Source organism: Ostrinia furnacalis, unplaced genomic scaffold (assembly GCF_004193835.3).
Source record: "Ostrinia furnacalis isolate ACB-3 unplaced genomic scaffold, ASM419383v2 OfSCF7584, whole genome shotgun sequence".
Classification (NCBI taxonomy): domain Eukaryota; kingdom Metazoa; phylum Arthropoda; class Insecta; order Lepidoptera; family Crambidae; genus Ostrinia; species Ostrinia furnacalis.
Window position 1 is genome coordinate 238,886 of NW_021137823.1, and position 24,171 is coordinate 263,056.

The 24,171-nt window shown below is 37.7% G+C and overlaps 2 protein-coding genes across 2 annotated transcripts in view; one reads left to right on the plus strand and one right to left on the minus strand.

The window, feature by feature from the left end:
* Window positions 1-24,171, minus strand: part of Hr4 (nuclear hormone receptor 4) — a 112,288-nt gene that overhangs the window by 63,235 nt on the left and 24,882 nt on the right. The window lies entirely within an intron of this gene.
* Window positions 714-10,355, plus strand: LOC114365361 (uncharacterized). The gene is made up of 4 exons (XM_028321911.1): window positions 714-729; window positions 1,188-1,429; window positions 9,918-10,065; window positions 10,216-10,355. Exons 1-4 carry the CDS (start codon window positions 714-716, stop codon window positions 10,353-10,355), a joined length of 546 nt encoding a protein of 181 aa, XP_028177712.1.

Consider the following 24,171-nt stretch of genomic DNA (forward strand, 5'->3'; position numbering starts at 1 on the left):
AACGGGGTAATCGGTTATTTAATTTTATACCGCCATTTGTTTTAAAGCAGGATGTGTGTGCTGAAATAAATGATTATAGGTATATTAAGATGAAATATGGGTAACACTTATAAATAAGTTTGTAAAGGTGAAATTGCAACATAAAATGAGAGGTGCACTTCAGGAAACCTTTCCAGTCAAACAATTTGGCTGCTTTTGTCGTAAGAAAGATAAGACCATCAGTTAAAAGGACAAGATTATTATAATTTACTTAAGTACTATAAGTTATTTCCATATCATTTTGTCTTATCATCATTAAAATATAGGTTTCAAGCCTTGTCTTAATCGAAAGTCTGACCCAAAGGCGACGAGTCTAGTTTTCAGTCAATGTTTTCAATAGATCCAAGCCGAATGAGAGTCATACTCGTCGTATTCTTTGTCTAAAACAAACCTAGATCTGAATCAAAATTCTCTTTACCGATGTTCTTCAAACTCCCACTCCATCTAGGAATAAACCTGTCAAAACAGATCACATGAGGTAACCCGAGCCGCGCGGACCCTGACATTGAACTGTCGGACACCCGAGACACCTGCACGCTGATTGATGGAGCTCTCGCAAATGTAACGAACACGATCTTGTGTATAACTCTTAATTTATCCGCCCTAATTGGTGCAGGGCTTTCAGCAAGATCGTTTTATCGGTCATTACTTTCTTCATATGATCCACCTGTACTATGGCCAAGCTCAGGTGTAAGAGAGAAGAAGTAGGATACTTTCAGTTTTAAAAAGCTGAAACTCAGCATTCAGAATTATGAAAACTTGCACCTTTAATTGAGATGTATTCTAAGATTTCTGATCAGATGAATTACTTAAATAAAAACGTAGAGTCCTTACAGACACATTGGAAAACTTTTCATATTTAGAGTGTCTGAATTTTCTGTCCTTCCTGTTATATTTTGAAACCAGCATATAAAGGGGGTTATTTTCTTTGTTGGTGATTGAATTTTTCAAATACTTGTAGATAACTTATTGTGTTAAGATATTCATTTATGTATTTATTTAAACGTTTTGAAAACCTACTGCATTAGTGACTTAATTTATAAATACATTTATACATTTCATAATAATTTACCATAATATTGAAGTTTAAAATTAATCTATTAGCACTGAAACAGTTTCATACTTAATATCTTCCCCTATCTTCACAGTCTCAACTATTAAAAACATTCCCACAAATAATGTCTCACGGACCACGTACTACCAGTCTAGCACCCACAACATACTAACCGGTCCCCTCCCCCAGGAGGCCCCGGCTGGACCTGGACCCGGCCCTGGACCTGGGAGACGCTCAACTCCTGGACACGTCGGCCGCCAAGCACAAGATAGCCGTGCGCCCCAAGAAGAACCACCCCAAGACCAGGGCCAACGGAGTCAAGGCGGCAGCCGACAGGTCTGTACTCAGATAACGCTTCCTTTTCGCGCTAACGAATTCATGTTCACGTAAGCATCTTTAAATTTAGGGACCAAAATTACTTCTTAAAATAAGAAGAAGCTTTTGAAATAAGTATCTGCTCTATTCGTATCCTAGCAGTTGTAGCGAGTCACAGCAAAAATGACCAGCTCTCAGACAAAAACAACTCTGGGCAGGCACACTTTTCAGATTGAAGGGCGATGACTGTCGTGCTTCAAGTTACGTGATATGCGCTTACCAGCTTTTACTAGTTTTCTACATAAGCTGTAAATTGAAAATGCTATAGGAATGCAGCCAAGAAGTTATCTACTAGTTTTTCCTCTCTTCTATGGTAAACACAGACTTATACAGCCGGAACAATATTATACGTGACTAACGCCATGAGGTTTCACAGTGCGCGTGGACGTACAGGGTGACACACGAACCAATTACAGAGCTCTATTCATCGCTGTGCGTTCGATTTGCTGCTTTACTTAAGCAATCATCGTTTGGGAATACGGGCGTAAGCTTCGTGTTTCAACTTGAAACTTTCAAGTCTAGAACAAGACGTCTAGGTACGAGTAGGTATAATGTGCAGCATTGGTTCTAATAACGGTTTGCCCTGTTTATCTAACCTAACTGCATTTTTCATAGCCACTTAAGCTTCCAAACGACCTTCACCATTCCGAAACATTACAACTGGAATCCGACCGTGGTCCCATTCCCCAATTCCGATAGAATTAAACGAAATTTTACACTGAACAAAATAAATCAAAATAAATTACATGTGGAATGACCGCGTTTTGGAGCGAACGCTAGAGCCATTTGTTAGATGACTCTATTTAGTTCAGTAACAGTTACATAACGCTTTTACTATGTGGCTACCCGCGGCTTCGTCTGCGTATTATTATTTACTTCGGGCACATACCTAATTCTATCTGAAAAACTATTTAGTCCAGTAGAAATCAACATTCAAATCGTTAACTCAGCTTTGCAACTTCAGAAAACGTGTGCTTTGGGACTTTTTTAACTTTTAATTCTAAAACTCTACCTTTACGCTCTAACAATTTGAGACTAACTGCAGCTCTTTATACCTTATCTATAGGGACTAGGGCCTTAGCTTTGAAGATGTTATTTTTGGTTCGGTATCGAAGTAGTAAATAGGTAGAGCGTTCTCTTTTCGCCCATCTAAAGATGTCTCTACGACAAATGGTAAATCAGCGGTATAGATTAAAACAGAACAAACAGAAAGATATATTACAGTACAACTGAGTAACACTCGGATTCACAATATTAGTATAGATTGATGTGTTCCACTAGGTGACCTAAAAACTATTACGAAATTCGCAAAACGTGTCACAGAACATAAATCTCAAAATATACTTTAATTGTGAAAAAGCTATTACAAGGTTTTTGTGCTTGAATGATTACATTTCGCCGTAATCTCATTTGTTTTATTGTTATTTTTGCTAATACTACACTAAAATCCTTTTAGCTTATTTCAAAGACATTTTTTTCTAAAAATCACTTTATAATACTTACAAAGAGACTTTCATCTCGAAATATTTTCTAACATAACAAATTAAAACTCTTTGAATAATGCTAATAAAGACCTATCTTTTCATAAATTTAAGAAGAATTCATCTTTTAGTTATCTACCTGCAACGATGTTTTTCTAACCTGGTCAATTTTGAACTCTGTCCACATTTCCTGTGGGATACAGTATTTCAGTTATACGAATCAAAATCCACGAACCGAAGATAACCAGGGACAAAGACTAATTATAAATAAGAAATAGTGTAAAATCTGAATGTACGACAGACTCAAAACAGTCTGAAATTGACATATTTCCAACGACATAATGTGTTGTACTTATTCATCTCCTACATCCATGTAACGGATGGCTTCCTAGATCTCCTACACTTATCACTGCCGCCAACGCGCCATTTGGAAATATTATCGTCCGTGTGATTCGGTGGTTTCTTCTTATTATATTAATTTGTTCTTAAAATCTAGTTTTAAAATGATCTCACAAAAATCGATTAATTTGATGTTTTTATTTGCCTAGTCATAATGATGAAATCATACTCTTCATAGTCCTCAATTGACTTTACTTGGTTAAATCGCATGATATCTAGACAGTGACGATATTAAGAATTCAAATCCTCAACTCTTCACTAACTAGTCTTCATATTTTGTGATATACCAAAATTAATAAATCAATATCTGATGCTGAGGTAACATTGTGCAAGAATTGCAAATTGTCTCTTCGCGGGAAGATTGATTGGGTCAACGTCCCTACTTCTAAGAAACAAAGCTAACTACACATTACTCTAACACAGCATCGCCAGCTAACGCAGACCTCTCATTTAATTCCCCATCCACTCTATTTGTATTGTCAAAATCAAACCACCGGGGGGTGCGGGAGTTCAAAAAATACCGGTCCCGAAAATTGGCTTGGCCGCAGTTCTGAAAATAATCTACGCACATTATTAGCGTTATTAACATGACTTGCCTCCCACTCTGAACAAATGGGGATATTCAGTTTCACTAGACTGACTGCTCCTTCCCACCTGCCCCAGTTTTGGGCACACCGCTAATTTGGGACTGGCCAGCCTAATTTTTGTTGGCGCTACCATTTTTTGGGTTGAATTATGACGTTTCACATCAGCATCATTCATCCTGTTTGGCAAACTCTTTATTAGATTTGATTGAAAGTTTTGCTGCTCTATTTTTGCCTTGAGGTATGTTTGCAACTATCCTCATATATGTCAATGAACTTTTGTTTGACACATTCATATCTACAGTATTACAAATATAACTCATACTATTGTTCCTGTAAAATGAAAAAAATCCAAGATATCTCATCGATTTAGCAATACTTACTCGTAACGTCCAAAACCATCGGGCTATTAACATAAGAGCTTTTAGGAGTAGAGTCTATCTTCTGCAGCTGTGTTAAAGTTGACCTGTTGGCTGTGGTTCCCGATCGCTTTCTACCCGTGAAACGAGCTATTTTAATGAGCAGGAGTGATCGTTAAATAGCTCATAACGCTTTACGAGCGCTCAAAAGAGCGCGCGCATAACAAGTCCGTTAGTTTTATTGTTACACTCTTCGGAGTTGAAGCACATAATTTATGTAATTCAGGAGCTGTAGGCTACGTGTGGTCGCTCTTTGATATGTAGAGTATATGAAACTGATTGATGACTACGTAGTTCAGTTAACCATTTCTCAGGAATGAATTATTGTGGTATCAACGGCATTCTGTGCCTATTTAAACAGTAATGACATGTTTAGTCTTTTGGACACCTGCTTTATATTCTTGTGACAGCGAGTATATGTTTGTTAGTATGCTCCTATCCTAGATCCTAAATTGCTGTCAGTGCTCTACACATAATAATTATTATCATAGGGGTGAATTCGTGGACATAGTTTCTATTGAGTTAATGAACCGCCTTTATTCTAACTTGGATGCATCACGGGTGCATTAAGAAACATTGTTTCAATTCGCCATTAGAATACATATCAAGTCAATGCTAAATGACTCATAATTTACGTCTGCAAGCCATCGTTATTTTCCACCACATTCGTGTCTGGAAGCTCTCTCACCTATGCCCTACGCTTGCCAGGTTTATCGGCCATCAAGCATACTCGTAAAATCAACAACACATTTTAGTACTTATGTGCATTCGTTTTACGTCCTGAGGACGCGTGTTAAACGATAATAATTGACCTAAGTGCCTTTGATATTGACATCACTTAGGCTGTACGATTTATTTTCCCCGAATAGATTTCCCCGCGAGATATGCACCTGCAATCGTAGATGCTTTCATAAATAATGCCGAAACGCCGGGTTTTATTTTTATTTGTTGACGCCCATATGCACAAACATTACTATGAGGTCTCACAGTGCGCGTGGATGCACAGGGTGACACACGAACCAATCACAGAGTTCTATTCAACGCTGTGCGTTCGATTTGCTTCACTTAGGCAAAAGAATCAATCTTTAACGCGAAAGACTAAGCTGCATGTTAATGATCTTGGCCTGGCTTGAGCATCAATTTTCTTATAAAAATGTATTAAAAAGACTGCCCACGCAAAGAAAGCGACACCAATGAGCAGACAATTTTATGCCCCATTGATTTCTTTAGTGCTTCCGTACGCGAATGAGTTCGAAATAAAATGAAAAGAAGTATTCATCTCTCCATCTCTCTCAGTCTTTGGTTGGCCTCTTTTCCAAAAGATTGTCATCCTGGGACTGCGTGCTGGGTCTCTTCCATCCATAGTTATTTGACTACCTTACTCCTGGAAGAAACATTTAAAAACTTCTACCTCAACGACTTAGTACCTACCTACTTGAGTTCTTTTTGCCTTCGTTGGAAACCTATTGCTACTTAAGGTGATGAGCAGTCAGAAGGAATTGCATTGACACTGCACAGTGACCTCAACCTTACTTTCGCCATAATTTATGTCTATAGATTTTTAACATTAATAAATTGTGGAGCCAACGATGCTGATGTTAGAATTTTTAAGAGTCTTCGCACTCTCAGCGGCAGCTATCGCAACTTTTGGCAATAAAACTAAATATAACTCCAACGTTAATGAACCTAAATACTGGTTGATCTGATTTCTCAACTCATAAACAATATCTATGAATAGCAGTCATGGATCTAATCTTTATTACTCTAACCTTCTTTTTCGTTCCTAATCCCGATGTTGTAACTCCTTAATAAAATTAAATCCTTGGATCGTTGAGTCTTTTTCGCGTATTTCAGTGTCGCGTAAGTTTACGAGCTTTCGAAGCTGTATCATGTGGATCGGCGAGCTTAATTTAACCCTGTGCCATGAACTTTAAGTGGATCCGGGATTGTGGGTCAACTCAAAATATGATAACGGCAAGCTGGAGATCAAAGCTTTGTTGAAACGACTTGAAAGTTTTCAAAGCTGTGAAATAGATCTGTGTTGTTTTGATAGACTCATTTTAGTTCATTATTGAGGATATTACAGCAACGAAAGCAAAACATGTGACTAATTTAATCATTGAGACATTTAATTTAATTTAGTATAGTACAGCGTTTTGTGTTAACAAGTCATTATTACTTTGGAAGAATAAAAAAAAACTGCCAAAATATCAGTATCTTAATCTTATTAGGGAAGTAGGTGGGTAAAATTACAAAATGTAGGGGACAGTTAATATCCTCTGACAGTCAGTGCGATTTATAGCGTGTAAGAGCGCATACAGTAAAATTGTATGAGGAGGTAACCCACAGTAAGGCTGAGGGTTCACTATTTACATCTTTTTTGCTGCTGAAAATTCACTATGTAGGTACAAAGTAAAATTAAAATTAATTTCTTTGATTTAAGTACTTACGTGTGCTTCAGAAACCAGCTACGACCATCATTGGTATACACCCGTATTCACAAACATTACATTACAATCACAGAGCTCTATTCGACTTCGCATGGCGTTGCTGCTTCACTTAGGCAAGCATTATTTGTGATTACGGGTGTAAGTCTAATCAGAATATCATTTTTCGTCTAAGTAATGTAGAGCTGCTTAACGCCAGCAGTGTGTAACCAGCCGAGGTGCGGCGGGTGCCAAGAGGTAAGTAGGTGAGACGCTACGGCGCTTCCTGATACTCGCCAATTTACTGTTCTAGGTATCATATCAGATTTGACACGCCACTTTGAATGAGAGCTTAATTAAAACGGTTCGGTCTAAAACTAGGCACATCCGCAGTCTACATTTTCCAACAATATTTCAGATATTCTATCATGAAAATCTGGAGAATTACTAAAGTAGGTACGGTTTTTTTTTAAGTAGAGATCGTATTTGTATTATTCCTAATGCTGGTCGGTCCATCAAATAAAGAAATTCATTCTATATTACCTGTTCTCGATTATATGCGATTTCTTTAAGGAATTCTTATACTCAATAGAGTTTGAAATATCTTGTTTAAGATTAGTTTAATTTCGTTTAGAAATTGGAACTTTCATGGTTCAAAAATACATGCTTGTGTACAAAAAGGTCAAACCTACTTGCTGTTCGCATGCTTTTGATGCGTGCGCCATTCCCGTCTCGTATGTGGGCCACGAATCAAACATCTCGTGTCCTGCAATAACTACGTTTGTTTTCGAACCTAATTTACTTCCATCGCACTAATCCGTCTTCCGGACTCAATCTGGGTTCATATCTGTTTCAAATAAGGACTAGTGCGGCTGGGAAAATGTTATCGATCCAATTTTGATGTCGATACCGATACTGTCTTTATGAATAACCTTCTTGTAGGTATTATACCTATAGTAGTAGATCTGTAGAGATCTCCACTGCCTGCACCCAACCAAAAAACCTGGTTATTATACGGTAATATTAATATTTCACATGGATAAGTCTCATTTGTATTTTTCTTATTTGAAATAGGTAACCTTTTTCAGTCACCTTTAGCTGCTTGGAATTAAGTTCCCTTAGTCGAAAAGTCGATAAACGACTTTTTCACAACACTTGCGAGCTTGTTTTGATAAGCCCATTATTCTTGGCGCCAAATTCATTGACAGGGACTAGCGTTCGTCATGTTCCATTAGAAAGTAGTAGTTCACTACTTTTAATATGGATTACTAATGTTATTTGGGGAAGAGTTTGAAAAACAAATCTAGCAATTCATAAGTGTTTCTATGAAAGTCTAGTAAATTCTCATATAAGTGACGAGTCTTTCGAATCGCTTGATTAATATTATTGTCTTTGGCAACATGGATCCCAACCAATTAACCTGTATTAGAACGTCTTCAGGATAAATTATTATCGCTTCCAAGAAGCTCCCAAAAGCCGTCCGTTACCACAATTTGTTACTCTGTGTCAAGTAGATATTTTGCGGAGAAGCGGCTTGACCTTAAAAAATATGAAAACTCCTGAGATTTATTCGACGCTCCTGAAATTATGACCGAATAAAAGGAATGTAATTATTTTAAATGACAAGTTTATTTATGTGTGTCGCCATTAATATCTGATATGAATTTAATGCGGATAAAGTGTGTCATGTTAAATAATAGTGTGCAGAATGGATGGTGCTAAAGACCTGCTGAACTGGGACTGAATCACGCTCATGAGGAGTGCGCGAAGTGCCAATTACCATGAGTTCTTATTTATGAGATGTTTAACATTCTACTGTCTGGGAAAACAAAATAAACTCATTTGTATTTTTTCGACTAGAAGTAAAACTCCATTAATTATTATTTGATTCGTTTTCTTTGAGATATTTGTAAAATACGATGTATTTGCATTAGTAAAATGAAAATGTATTTCGCTCTTCATAACTTTTGGCAAATCGTTGGTCATTAAGTTTTAAAAAATAACATGAACTAAAGCTGTCGCCTCTTATTAGGTATCTTTATAAATCCAAGAAGTTATGGGCATCTGCAAACTGTCTGTCAGTTTTATCATCAGAAGTGCCTATTTTCTAAAATGCTTGTTTTTAAAACAAACAAGATATGCACCAATTCACGGCGACTTTGATTGGACTATAAAGACTGACAAACACTAGACAGGCTAGTCTATGAATCTAGGCTGTTGACCCTGGGTCGAAGGCCTGGCTGCATCATCTTCGTTGCTAGTGTTGTTACGGCAGGGGATAGGGCTAGGTCTACACTAGGCATAGCTTATTGGAAGAGGATAAACTCTCTGTAAATTCCTTTTCCTCTTCGAAATTAAACTAATTCACGCAGCTGACTATTCACGTTATAACAGGGACATCAGAGAATCTGCCCAATTAGTACACTGTTCAAGACATAAGACGCATTGGATCATGTTTTCCTCTACCACAGAATATGCTTTAACATTTACACAATACATACATAGCCTACTATACTCCCGTCTAAAATTAAATAAATGTAGAATCGACTTTAAATTGTTAAACTTCACACCTTGTTATTTTAGTGTATGGGCGTTTAGATTATAAACCTTGGCAAAGCATACTGATAACTAAATGACAGCTTCCGACGTAGCTGCTGTTTGCTGTTTTAAATTGACAATTTACGGAAAATTCGCAAACCGGTCATTGTCTCCACGTGAACTCGAAGGTCATGGAACTTTGATTGTAATAGTTATATTTACCACAATTATCAAGCGCAAACCAAGCTTAGACTATAGATGTCCTTATAAAGTCTTGGAAGTCACTGAAGATTCAGGCTGCTTCCAACCGTAAACCTGGAAATAATTGTCTATGTTCAGCAGTGAACGTCCTATGACTGAAACAATTGTACTCTCCAGATTCCACAGACTACAAACTTTTTGTCGACCGAGAGTTTGGTCAGGCTGTTAAACAGTATGAACATGATGAAACTGCGCGCAGTATCAGCCATCTAGAAGCTGACCAAACTGTTGACCGATAAGAAGTCTGAGGGTACTCTTTTGTTGTTGATTCCCTCGTCTGGTTCTGGTTAAGGGAAGACACCATTTCCAGCAGTAGTCATAAGGTCCGTTTTCGCTTGCAGATGGCTGGTGCGCGTGGTGGAGGACGTGGCGGACGGCGAGCTGCGCACGCGGCAGGGCTGGGTGCCGGCGACGATACTGCAGGAGGTCAGCACGCCCGAGCAGGACAAGACCGCCTTGGCTGCGAGGAGGCAGTGAGTAGCTACACTAGTATCAAACTGCGAGGATATACCAATTGGAATGGAGTCCTGGTTAATGTGCGTGGTGGAGAACTCGGCTGATGGCGAGCTGTACAGCAGTACAAGCCGCGCTGGCTGCGAGGAGGCAGTGAGTAGCTACACTAGTATACTACTTGCGAAGGTATACCAAGTGAAGTAATCGAAGTGGAGGACGTGGAGGACGGCGAGCTGACGCGGCAGGGCTGGGTGCCGGCGCGGGTGCTGCAGGAGGCCAGCACGCCCGAGCAGGACAAGACCGCCTTGGCTGCGAGGAGGCAGTGAGTAGCTACACTAGTATACTACCTGTGAGGATATACCAAGTGGAGTGGAGGCGTAGTGGAGGATGTAACGGACGGCGAGCTGCGCACGCGGCAGGGCTGAGAGGCAGTGAGTAGCTAGACTAATATCCCATCGTCCCCTGTTGATGGGGGGTCCCACGGCCTACCCGTGTAGGGCAGAACGTCCTTAAAAGATGGCTTGATTGTTTCTAAAACCCAAGACGCCAATCACTTAGCGGTAAAGGGAACCAGGGTTTTATTTTTAGTGGGTTCGAAGTCGAACCCCACAACCTGCCGCCTTCCGCGGTAGGTATTGACAAGCCAAAACCTAGAGTATAGCAATACGTATAGCTTCTAAAGTCTTGCCTAAGCATTTTTAAGGTTGGTTACGAGAAATTGTAATCTCTTGGCTGAAACACAATCCAAAGTGACTATTTATGTGGCGAAAGAAAAGTTTGTAAATAGTCAAACAATAAATCCTCAAATAAATCAAATCTGTCTAAAACTAAATCCTATCTCCAATCCCATGTGCAGAGCGTCTTTCATCTCGCGGTAACGCGGCCGATCCACTTTAGTTCATTAGCGAATAATTGCCGAACGTACAAGTGTATTTTTAAATAACAGCCGTTTACATCGTGCGATCCATCTTGTGGGCCGCGCATCAGCTACACTATTGAAGTATAAGCAGTAACATCACTCTTTGCTTTCCTCTCCATTGGTTAAAGAAGTGCCTTTTGACCAGTAAGTAAATAATATTAGAGTTTATCTGCAGATTCTCAGCAGTAGGACAAATAGGTTAAAAGACTTTCGTTAGGTGGCTCTTTACGAGTTTGAATTAATGTGCGAATCTAATGCGTAATAAAAACTACACAGCTGCTATAAATATAGCTCTAAGACTACAAATATAAAAAATATCCGACTTAAAAGACAGTTCCAAGACATGGATTTCAAAAGAGTAAGTGCTTGATATCTACAACAATCTTGTCTTATGGAATCTTACTGCTGTAGCCCCCCATTGTGGTTTGTATCACTTCCCTGACCAGGAACAAACATAAAGTTACTAATCCTTATTGCTATGGCAATAAAATTTATTTCGCTGTGCCATTTCCGCCGCTCACTGTACAGTCGTAAATCCATGAACTAATTACTCCAAATAAAAACACACGAAGTTAAGCCCGCACTTAATAATGCGGTGTCTTTGACGAAGAGAAACGGTGCGCACATAAATAAAGCATTATTTTTATATTGGGGCTACTGTAATAATGTTTTAGTGGCCGTATTATTTATTTTTGTTCTTTTGAATGCGTTTGTCACATCTTTCTCGGTCGTAATCACGGAACCTATGACCAAAGGATTTCGAAAAGGTAATGAAACTTAAAAAAAACTTCAGTTTTTGAAGCTGTAAAACAATTCAGCTGAAGTCTCATACAGTTTATTTGACAAAATTCCATTCCTTCTCTATAGAAGTAGAGACAAATGCCATTTCAGCGAGCGCCATCCTGGTTAGAAAAAAATAGCTTGCCGAATACCCACCTACAGAAACCGAACCAAGTATAGGATGACCTTAGTAGACCACACACCAAAAGGTATACATATAGATCGTTTCATCCACGAAGACGCACCCCACCACTTTTTGGTCGGGGGAAGCGTGGGGTGCGGGGAGTTTGATCCGAGCAATCCGAGCGTCATTATTGTAGTGTGCATGTGCACTCATGGATGCGTCATTATTGTTGTACACGCACACTAGAGTTCGCACCTAGTAGACGAATTTAGTAAGGAAATAACCTAGTATAGAACGAACCTACCGAGATCTATAACCATTTGGCTGCCCAACTGTCACTTGCGTCAGCGCGTGAACTGGATCACTGCGCGCTTCGATTTGTATTCTAAATCGAATCTGCTATAAACACCACAATGATTTGTTTCGTTCTCGGAATTCGGACAGAGTTATTATCGAGTTGTCATATTAATTTTTATTAGTTTGTTCGTAAGTCGTAGAGTCATTCGGGTCAAGAGCACGCACTTTTTTTTTGATGGCCTCCCAGACCTATAAAGAATTGTATAATTGGCATGTTATGATATTAAATCTGTAGAATATTTAATAAAGGACAATGACCAAAAGTGGTCCAAATGTCCACCACTAATGAGACCTATATTGGCTTATAGCAGGCCTCCGTCACTCGCCTATGCCGGCCGAGATAATTACCTACAGCGCGCGACAACTTCAAGTTGCAAATCAGTCAGGACCGCCACGCGCCTGTGAGCACACGCGTATTTCTATACACGCTCGGTCGATCATCGTCACAATCAAGGTTTATTATTCCAACAGCACTGTTATCCTTCTTTAATGTAAAATCGTAGTATTTAGGAATAATAATTAACTGTACTAATTTAAATAAAAAAAACTACACTTTTTAAATAATTTTGAAATACTTATGACAAAAAACTGTAGCAAAAAAATTATTTTAGCTAATATAAACATTAACTTACTTCACCGTGTCTATTTTCCGACACTGCACCTTTTAAAACTATTTGTCCAATTTCGAATTATTGCAACACTGAAGTTTATTAATAGGTACTTTAGAGATGGTACGATTAGGGTGCCATATCTTAATTTTTGATTTAATAACAAGCGATCTCAACAATTATTTTGTAATACTTGTTTCATTTACCCCTTGGTCATTTGGGAAAGTTCAACATGAAAGCGTTATTGGCTTATGATAAGCGCAGTATAATTGTATTATTACTGCACATTTAAAGTTTTGATAAATTATTTTGATTCATACTCCCACTCATAAATGCAGTAAGTTGTAAAGATACGGCGCATATATTACGTTGTAAGAACTAAAATTTAAATCAATCATTTAACACATGTACCGTAAGTAACGAAAACTACTGATAAACGCAGTAAGGAACAATCATACTGCATTCATGGGTAGTAAGTATCGAACAAAAACTTAGTTAATCCATAACATAAACAGTTTTTTAATAATTTTAAATACAAAATATTAATTAAAATACAAAAAACTCATATCAAAATAAACTTTGAGTTTAGCTCTATAAGCCCATATATTTTTTTTTACAAATATTTGCGTAACTAATTGTAGACACTCCAAAATAAAATTTCAACTTTGATCGCGTTTTTCTCGAAACTGTTCTCGTGTTACTTACTGCGTTTATAAATTGTGCGGCAGTGCTGCTCGCTGCTCGATATAGTTTGATTTATAAATGGACCAAATAAAAATAGTTTTTAATGAATAAAAATACTTTTCTACAGTCTTATGGCATTGTGGTAAAATGAGCAATTTAACTTAAAATACTAAGTAGCAAAAAATAAATATCAATGTTGTTTCTTTTTTTCAGAAAAACATGTGACGATACTACTATTATAGGAATAAATATGACTACTAGGGTTGCATGCAATATACTTTACAAACACTAAATAATTATAATATATTATCCTCAGATCATTAAATCTGAATTGAGGACATTAATTTGGCTTCTTTGGATTCCGCCAAGTGTCCTAACTATTAAAAACTGGGACGTCCCCCTCAAAGTGGGACAATACTGTCAACACTAGCCTTCACTTAAACAAGCGATATGCTAACAATAGGCACCACTTGAAACTTACTGTCAACATGTCTGAAGATTACGCGCACCTTGACAAATGTTCGTTAATTGTTACTTTATCAAGTGCCTACATAGATTGAGACAATGTCATAACTTGTCTGTTATGACAAAAAGTATTAACACATTTTGTTTTGGTAATGTAATTTGAAAATTATTCGTAACTAGCTTTCCGCCCGCGGCTTCGCCCGCGTGGAATTTTGTCTGTCACAGAAAAACTTTATCGCGCGCGTCCCTGTTTCAAAAACCGGGATAAAAACTATCCTATGTTCTTTCCCGGGACTCAAACTATCTCTATGCCAAATTTCATCAAAATCGGTTGCGAGGTTTAAGCGGGAAAGCGTAACAGACAGACAGACAGACAGACAGACAGACAGACAGACAGACAGACAGACAGACAGAGTTACTTTCGCATTTATAATATTAGTTGGGATTACTTTGTAAAAACGGTGCAGAGATTAAATAATTAAAATTAAAGAGGTTATGTTTGACGTTTGAACCAGTCACGGCAATTTTCCTTCTAGGCTAGTAATTTTATGTCAATGTCAAGTGTAACCAGATTATGAGTCTTTACGTTCTTACGCTGCAGTAATGGCAATTTATCAGTGACTTCGGCTGCATAACATCACCATTCACCATGCTTCTTACAATTTATTACAATGAATCGCCATGTTTTCTTTTGATGTATAAAGATTGATAACAGTGACATGCTAATATTCAAATACCAAAATGATAATATTATCTCTTGCATTTTTGCAGTAATGATCTCAATTTTAGTGTGACCCAGATTAACAAATATTGTGACAAGTCTTCTGTCAAATTCACTTTATGTCAAATAAAAGTTTTAACGCAACGATAGGTGATAAAACAGTTATCATTGACACTAGTATGCTAATGAAGATGATTGCTAGCACGAAGCACTCGAGTTAAGTCGAAGAAGCTGTTTTCAAAATTTTTGTGTATTTTTTAAAATATCAAACAGCAATCGACTGCGATGGGTCATGGGATATTAAGCTGAAAAAGGCTCATATATTGTTTTTTACTATGTCCATCCATTTCTCTTTTAAAAAATCATATAAAAATAGTGTCTTAGCCCCAATGACCCAATATCAAAGCAGACGCTCTTCCACTTCCACTTACCAAAACCCTTTACCACCAAACATCAAAACACAGCAATAAAATCCTTATCATAGATCGGAGGTGGTGTTATCCTCCCCATCAATGTCCGCTGCACCGTCCCTCTTCCGGCCTCGACTCGCCGATCAATACGGATCGGGGAACGAACCCGCGACCTCGGGCCGGTAACTGGGTCTCCGCGCACGCGCCCCCTAGGCCGGTGCATCCGTCACCATTTTGAATTGCTAATTTCTAAAGGGTGATGACGTTCTGAGAGAATTGCTAATTTGAGGACCCTATTTATAGGACGGTTAATCATGTCAAGATTGTCAGGAATGTCGGACAGCTTGGCTTAAAAAATCTGTCCCTATCGGAACGACCATCGATTCTTGAGTGTGTTGGTATCTACGGATTAATTTTATAAATCCCTTGGACAGACAGTGGCTCTGGTTCAAACGAACTCACAGGGTATCAACAAAAGACTAGCGAATTTTTCTTTCATTTGTTTTTTAATCGAGTCTAATAAATCACATTCGCGAAGTCACAAGGTATAAACATAAGAATAGCGAATTTGAATTCTTTAGTTTTTTAAATGAGTGTGTTTTATACATTCGTTATTCAAATCAATTCATTAATCAGATCAAGTAACGATATCAATAGGTAGGTATATAAAATATGATTTATGTAAGCCTTATATATATCGGGTGCCAGTGGGATGGGACCGGATGACCGTTTGACATTTAAGTTGCACTTTCTGATCAATAATGCCGCGAGGCTGTATGACGTGATTGCCTTTTCAGCCACTCCCCTCTAATAGAGACCTCAGAACAAGCCATATAAGCGTTGAACAAAGAAACCATTGTTTGTCAAAATTATAGTTTCTTTTTAACTAAATTATTTTACTGATTACAATTTTAGAATCTCCAAAAGTTAAGATTTTTCATAGAAAAATATAAAAAGGTCACCTGAAGAGATTTCACTGATAAGAGATTTTAAGGTATACGCCCTTGAACTTAAATCTTAGTACACCAATAAGATTTTTTTAAATTAAATTATGAAATAAAAAATACGCTATTAAAATGCTGTTCATTGTTGTACGAAGAGACCTTATGAAGGTCACATAATAAGACCTACGGAAACCTATCAAGGTCATAGAATTTTGGGTGTACACTGTTACACAAAAACCTCCACATTACGATAGGAAGAAGATTAAACAATTCACATGTTTCAAAAGCACAATGATCTTTCAAAATGTTCTTTAGCACACAAGTACCTCCTTGGCACAAATTGAAAGGCTTTGTCGCCGGCCATCGTCATTCTCCACAACAAATGACGTTTGGCATTTGCGGTGAACTTCTGATCAATAGCACTGCTCAAGATAAGCAAAGTTGTTTTCGCTGTCATTGTCATTACTTAGATACTGTTTGAAAGAGATTACGTTAATAGTGAAATGCAAATGCATTCATTATTGGTTTAATAAGGGGTGCCGCATACGAGTACATGGCTTGTAATTACTGACATATGCCACCGAATCAGTCTTCTTTACGTATTGTATTGACCATGTTTGTATTTTTAACATTAAAAACATATTCAGACGCTTCGGTACGAGTAAGTTCGTATTCCAAGACAAAACACTAACGCCCAGTATTTATACTCGTCATTTTGGAGTATTTAAACAGCATTTGGCACAGGAACCGAGCGAGCAAGGTAAAGGCCGCCAAGCGCATTATACGCACCGACAATTACGGCCCAAAATTCGGGCTCGCTCTTGAATGCGGCCCTGCATTGCCAAGGCGCCGCCGAAACTCGAGAGAGGTCGCCGCCCAATGTCAGGGGCCCTAGGAATTTGGTAGTCTTCAATGACATTAGTTGCTGTGAGATGGCGATGACGGTTCAATAGCGTTCAACGCTTTATCTGCTACAATGTCAGTTGTAATTTATGTGGAAATGGTGGAAAATACACTGTTTTGTTGTATTGTCTTTGTGTTTTCAGGAAAATAAATAGTTGACTCAGATCGGGGAATCATGGCTGTAAAAGACAGCTGCTAGGGCGGGTCTGTGAGGAAAATAAAGCCTTGATTGAAATCAAGGCTTTAATTAAGCCTTATTTGACCCAAAAATAAAACACACACAATAATAATACTAAAAACATAAGGTATCAAAAGACATGAAAAAGTTCAAAAAACATAGAGCAATATCAAAAAAAGGTGGCCCACCTATCGGTTCCCAACAATTGCGTGATCACTTTTTTATTAGCGTTAATAAATTGTAGGATAGGCACGATACATTTAAGTAATATAACAGTAAACGATCTGGTCATAGTAAAGATGTAGTAGTTACTTAAGTGTTGTTTACTAAGAGTCTCGCAAGGTCCCACTACTGGGAGAAGTCTCGCCTGCCCACATCCCTTTCAATTTAGAGCGTTCACTATCAGATCCTTGGAGAAATCTATTTCATTAGATTGTTAATTAATCGTTCAGTGATTTGATGGTTTCCCCTTCTCCCCTTGGAATATGCACAGATACGTTTCTTTCAGTAGGTAGTATTTCTAAAGATAGGTTTTGATTGTTTGAGACCATTGTTAAATCCTTTGTTTAACATGAGTAAGTATTATTATAAATAAAAATAATTTAAAAATAGTTTTGATTTAATTTAAATGTATCTACTTATTCATTTTTGATACATAGGTAAAAAGGTTTTTCATGCTCTTTTAGTAAAGAGTAAAAGAGAACTCAAAACAATCTCAAATAACAAGAAGATAAAATATTTAAATAGAAACATATTGCTACTAACCAATCTATTTTGAATACACTTTCATTTGAAACTGCTTCAAAACAAGTGGCATTACATTGTAAGAGTGTAATTTTGCGTGTCTACAGAAGTGACATGTGCGAACTCAGTGGGATAGTTTAATTAAGGCCAAATGTGTTAAACCAGGCCTACTATTTATATATTCACATTTGTATGTACCACCAGCTAGATGCATATTAGTTAGAGATAAAAATATGTATATTTTAGTCAATGATTGATGATAAATGTCACCATGTTACAATTTTGATACTAATATTGTATCTGCGTTTGTGGTCTAAATCGGTAAATAGAAGAAGACAACTTTAATGATATTTTATTAATTTGATTACCGTTCTATAGATTTAAATAAAACTGGAAGTAAGAATAATAAAGCTTCAACGAGAAGATAATAATTTCCGAAGAAATTAAACGTGAAAGCAGAAATGGAAGACTGGAAATTTCCTCTTCTGATTGGAATGGAAGCTTTTGAAAGCTTTTGATAGACATCTCATGACTATTAAATAACATTTAATAAGGAATAAGTATTCGAGGTTTCAATTTTTCCAGAAGAATTTATCTAGAGCTTTTTAATACTGAAATAAAAAGTTCTCTAAAATAATTTGAAGCATGTACGGAGCAGAGAAAATGCATTTTAATATAATGCATTTGCAATAAATTATACTTAAGTATAAGATATTTAAAATACATTGTTGATTTTCATACTTAAAAATATCTGTCCCAAAATTTCGAAGGCCGCTTCACGTGTCAACGCTTCATTGATTTGGCTTAGTAGCTACACGCGCAAGTACGCTCACAATATGGCAGTGACAGTGGTTTGGCCCCCCTTTGACCTATTTTCAGGTCCCTTCTAGCGGAGTGACGTAAGCGCGGGCACATATCTGCGGGGCTACCGGGTAAGCTACGGAGTTACGCAACTTATTTTGTATGCAAATACTTACAATCTAACTGCCAAACGAGGATGTTGGTTCAGTGAGCTCGGGAAAGATGTAGGGATTTCTGGCAACTGTGATTCGAAAAGTAATGTACAGATGCGGTTCATTTGGCAGAATTTTATCTGTACCTTATTACTTGTATCAGACATCAAAACCTAGTACCTATATACAAAGCGAATAATGATGAAGAATATAAGAGCTTTATAATCTTCGATATAGTACCTGGGGGACAAAAGCTTGAAAAGGTTACTTTTAAAAACATTGATTGAAAATCACCTTTTGCTATCAACATCATGAGCTGGTCACATTAATGTGAGTTAATTTTAAAATGGTTTCTTGGGAGAAAATGACGACTAGGTACCTACTTCATCAATTTGCATCAGATAGAGACCTAACTTCACAGCTTTCGCAACGAACAGCTCACGTCCGGCTCCTCTACACTAACTACGTCGATTGTTTTGGACTCTTTGCCCTGTCAAAGGCTCTGTTAACGAGGATCCCTTTGAAACGGCTCAAATCCATTTGCCTACATTTCATTTAACAACCCTTTCGGGCCGGTTATCCCTTTATTTTTTAGAATCTCTCTTATGGCGCTCACATACACAAATATTTAGACCGCTGGTGCTTCTGGAAGCTAAGTACAGACAAAAGAGAGTCTATTAAATAAAGAAAAATAACTACTATTAAGTGTCTGGGATTTTAGTAGCATAAAATAAGGCAACGAGAACAACAAAACAACATTTATCATAATATGTTCACAATATGCAAATAGAGATTGTGTATCGCCAAAAATAACCTCAAAATAATCTAAACAAAGCCGCCATGTTGGTTGGGAGCGCGCCTAAGCGTCGCGACGGCGGCGTCGCCATGGCAACGCTGCAGCCACGACGCACCGACCTAGTTTTGTGCCCACCCAAATGTTAATGACCTCCAAAACCCAGGTCGAAGTTCACGCGTTACACGAGTTTGGGTCTCTACGTACCCCTATAGATTACTTTTTACGGGTCGCCATGTATTGATCCGGTGTAAATTTGAGATGGAATCTAGGTTAAATCGGGTCAATCTTAGATGTTTGGACAATTTGGACCCCTCTGGGTTTTATTTTAAACCAGCGCTTAGGGAAAATGGATTTAATAATTTAGGAGGGCTTTATGGATCAACAAATCTGGTCTTATAATTGTATTATCCTGCTTTCGCCTCCGAGATTTATTTACCATGTAGTACCCCTGTACGACAACCCAATCCGCACACAATATTCAGCGTAGTAGTATTAAAAAACAAAAGAGCGGGCAACCCCACCCCTACCACGCTGTGGGCTCGGTGTCCGAGCGGTCTCATTCCTTTGTGCNTTCATTAGCAGGTTAGTAACTAATAACAATGTCAGTTACCAACTGGTTGGTTACTTCATTCAATGATTAAACTTTTTATTTTTTTTTATTTTCAAAATAAAAAATATTTAAAAATATCCCTATTATATTCCTAGTTATATGAGTATTAATTTACATACTATTCTCGTATTGAAAGCGGTTAATAACTTCATAAAATAACATCAAAGACTTGAAAGATCGCCTACCGAAAATTCAAAATTTCCAAAGCTTACTATGTGCAAAGCGGCACCCAACGGCACAAGAATTGTATGTCATCTTGATCGCCATGTATGGTGCAATAGCTCATGTGAGTACCAGCCCTTCAGTTCTATTCAGTTTTAAAAAAATCCACTTTAAGTGTTTTTTTCCATACAAAAAAAATAAAAATATTTTTTTTCTCACACATGGAGCTACTCATACCCTTCATACTATATTAGTAAAACAAAGGGAGGTATACTAAACACAATACATATTTTTATTTATTAATTTCTGACATTAAGTTCCTATGGTATGGGAGCTTCATTTTCAGACCACTGTGCGTCGGCGCGGCGCGTGGCTCCTAAACGGTGACAGTAGCGCCACTCTATTTTACAAACACAGACCTCGGCTCCCCCACCCCTGTCGGAGATCGGACCACCGCGTACTTTTACCCACCGCGTGCTGTTACCCCGAATGACTATATATCTCGTATACGTACACCAAAACTTTGATCCACTGTGAGAACTGGCGGACGATAACTCAATCACCGCCAGTAGGCCTAAGATGCGCGCCGTGATAGGCGGTTATCACGCCATTTTATCGATTTGCCCATACAAATTGACGTCCATAAAAGTTACCACGGCGCGCATCTTAGGCCTACAGCTCGATTGCCTTATTGCGAAATTTTAGGTAGCTACTTTGAGTAGGTATAATTTAGGAAACCTAATATTAATAATTAAGTGTTCTTATTTTAATTTTTTAATAGAGGTTTTACGGCTTTATACAGGGTGTTTGGCGCATCGTGTGCCAAAATTATTTGGCGGATAGAATGGGTCATTTCCTATATTTTCACCCCCCATAACACGTTCCATGTCAGGCGGCTACTTTCATATTAAGTTTTTTAGTAATTTCACCAAAATACCCAAATCGCATCATTTAATTTCGATTTAAAAAAAAACTACTAAGCGTAGCCTCAAAGTAAATATTTTGTTTTGACGTGCATTGATATAGGGTTGCATCAAATCTAAATTTACTGGCAAATATCATCTAGTTTTTTTTTAATTCAGCTTTGAACTTTTCCGAAAAGTTAAAAATGGACTGAACATTTAAGTTTACATGGCTATAAAAAAAATTTTAAAAGAGATAGCGATCTTCGGATTTTATCAAAACTTCTCTAGTCTATCCCCATTCAAACGGTATACTAATCTTGTTTAAATAATAACAACAACTTCACAAATTCCCTAAATTAGTGCATTGACTCTATTCGGACTGATTTGCGAAATTTGTGTTTAATTGAATGATCAAACGAACTTACCAAGTGAAGTTCGATCTAAATTATCCTGTTTTCGCCGAAGAGATTTAAGGTCCCTCCCAACCCGAAGATTTCTATATCTTCTTCCCTGGAGGTAAACGTCAATGTCATCTCTTCTCTAAATATAATGAGACCGCTCGGACACCGAGCCCACAGCGTGGTAGGGGTGGGGTTGCCCGCTCTTTTGTTTTTTAATACTACTACGCTGAATATTGTGTGCGGATTGGGTTGTCGTACAGGGGTACTACATGGTACTTAAATCTCTTCGGCGAAAACAGGATAATTTAGATCGAACTTCACTTGGTAAGTTCGTTTGATCATTCAATTATTTTCCTTTACATTTGTCATACGACATAAAAAAGGAATACCGTTAGAAGGGATATTTTTTTCTTCCTTTTTAGAGCCTTTGATGTTGTTTATGTATTTGTGAGGAAAATTGGGTATCTTATGGATTACTAATGCATTAAAATGGTGTAACTACATCATCATCAATTACATTAACCACATTGCAAGGCTGCACATGGCCACATAGGATTCCTCTCGCATTAGGCACGTACATGCAACCGCGAGGAAATCGCAAATATTTTTAGCTCATTACGATGCCTGCGCCTAGACAGATGCCGCTGCATGCGTGCAACTCTTGCAACTTTGTAATCAATGGTGAAATTATAGTGTTGATAACTACATATTTTAATTTTCAGCATTAACGACAGCATTAAATTACAATTGCTGTGAACTCTACTATATACTTAAGTGCATAAGGTTTCATTTGTTTGTAAATATTTGTATGGAAATAAATAAATACTACTTTGTTTCAGAAAATTCCACTAATATACAAGTTCTTGGACAACGCAAGAAGCCTTTCTGTGATAGATCGAAATCTATTAAGTGGATAAATTAGACTTGCATTTTATATTAAGAAATTGAATGGACCACATTGTCACACAATGCATCATTTCACTAAATTACAGCACTAAGCTCCCTTCATGATCTCTAAAAGAGTTTTTTTCTAAGCAAATCGGCATGGCCTTGAAGTATAATATCGCTTTTAAGTCCTGAAACTTCAAAATATCGTTTTATCTCTTTCACATCTACTTAGATAAAGCGTGATTAACTCCTGCACAATGTTTGGTCGGCGCATGCATGTGTCCTTTAACGAGCACTTGGCGTGCGCAGGGCGCGGGCGGGGGCGGCGTCTATTCCTAACGCGAAACTAGGCCGGCCGCCGACACCCGGGTGTGGCCCAAGTTGGAAGCGAACAGGTTTTTCAAATCAAATCAAAATTATCTTTATTTGTTTAGACTAATTAAATTAATACTTACAAATCGTCAAATGCTCTTAATGAGCCTATACATGTCTCATTCTTATTTAGCCCTACCAGCGCTTCGAGACAAACATTTGGCAAGTGCTGAAAAGAAGCGCCGCAACAAACTCAGTCACCACTGTTTGCCGGTTTAAAAATATAAAAAAGTAGGAAGTTACAGTAGTACATTCAGAAGCCAGTTACTTACCATGCGTTCCCGTTGATATAATTATTTAAAGATTATTATTAGTAATTTGTTTTTGCACAAATTACTAATAGTCCCGTTAGCCCCTTATACTAAGCTAAATATGCTTGTGTCACAAGTGGGCTCACCATAATAGTCAAGCGGCGGCGGGATCCGAACCCGCGGTCTTCCGATCATGAGTCGGTCAGTCCGACCCCTTCGCCGTTCGGCTATCGTGGCTTCACTAGGTTCATTATTATCGTCATTATTTCAGCCACAGAATGTCCACTGCTAAATATAGGTCTCCCCATGGTCTCCCCCAATGATTTCCAAAATGACCGGTTGGTAGCGGCCTGTATCCAGCGCCTTTCTGAGGCAAACATGCACCTGACAGGCCAAGATATTAGGGAGAGGGTTAAGCTATTGATTAACTATTACATGCATTCTTGTATGGCATGTGAAAAAAAAATTGAGGAGCTATATCACTTTCACGAGTACCTACCACTGCTAGCCCACGTTATTTTGATATAAAATGGGAGAAAACCAGCACGAATTTGCTGAATTTAATGAAGAATAATATATGAGATCTAGTATGAGTAAAGCAATAAATAACTTTAGCCTGGGAGAAAACAGGAAAGGTATCTTTTATCGACAAACGGGTGATGGTTCAAGTAATAAGCGGAGAGGCGTTCAAGTAATAAGGATTTAATACTGAGCTCGATATCAATTCCAAATGCAAAATCAACCAAATTAATAAAATAATTGTTTCAGTCATCTGAAATTGCTAACCAGCTTCCAGAAGAAGCTAAAACAGGTATCACAATATTTTCATAAAGTGTAGTTTAAAAGATATAAACACTTGATTTACGTAAATAAATAATAAAACGCTTAAAGTTTCATCAAGGCACTAAAAATATAGGTCATTTTCCAAGTATAAGTGATGATGAAAAGTATTAGTATTGTGGAGTAT

Bases quoted from the DNA above. Each gene is read 5' to 3' on its own strand.
- LOC114365361 (XM_028321911.1), top strand. The intron at 1,430-9,917 runs GTCTGTACTCAG...TTTCGCTTGCAG, and splicing joins GTCAAGGCGGCAGCCGACAG to ATGGCTGGTGCGCGTGGTGG. The intron at 10,066-10,215 runs GTATCAAACTGC...CTACTTGCGAAG, and splicing joins GGCAGTGAGTAGCTACACTA to GTATACCAAGTGAAGTAATC.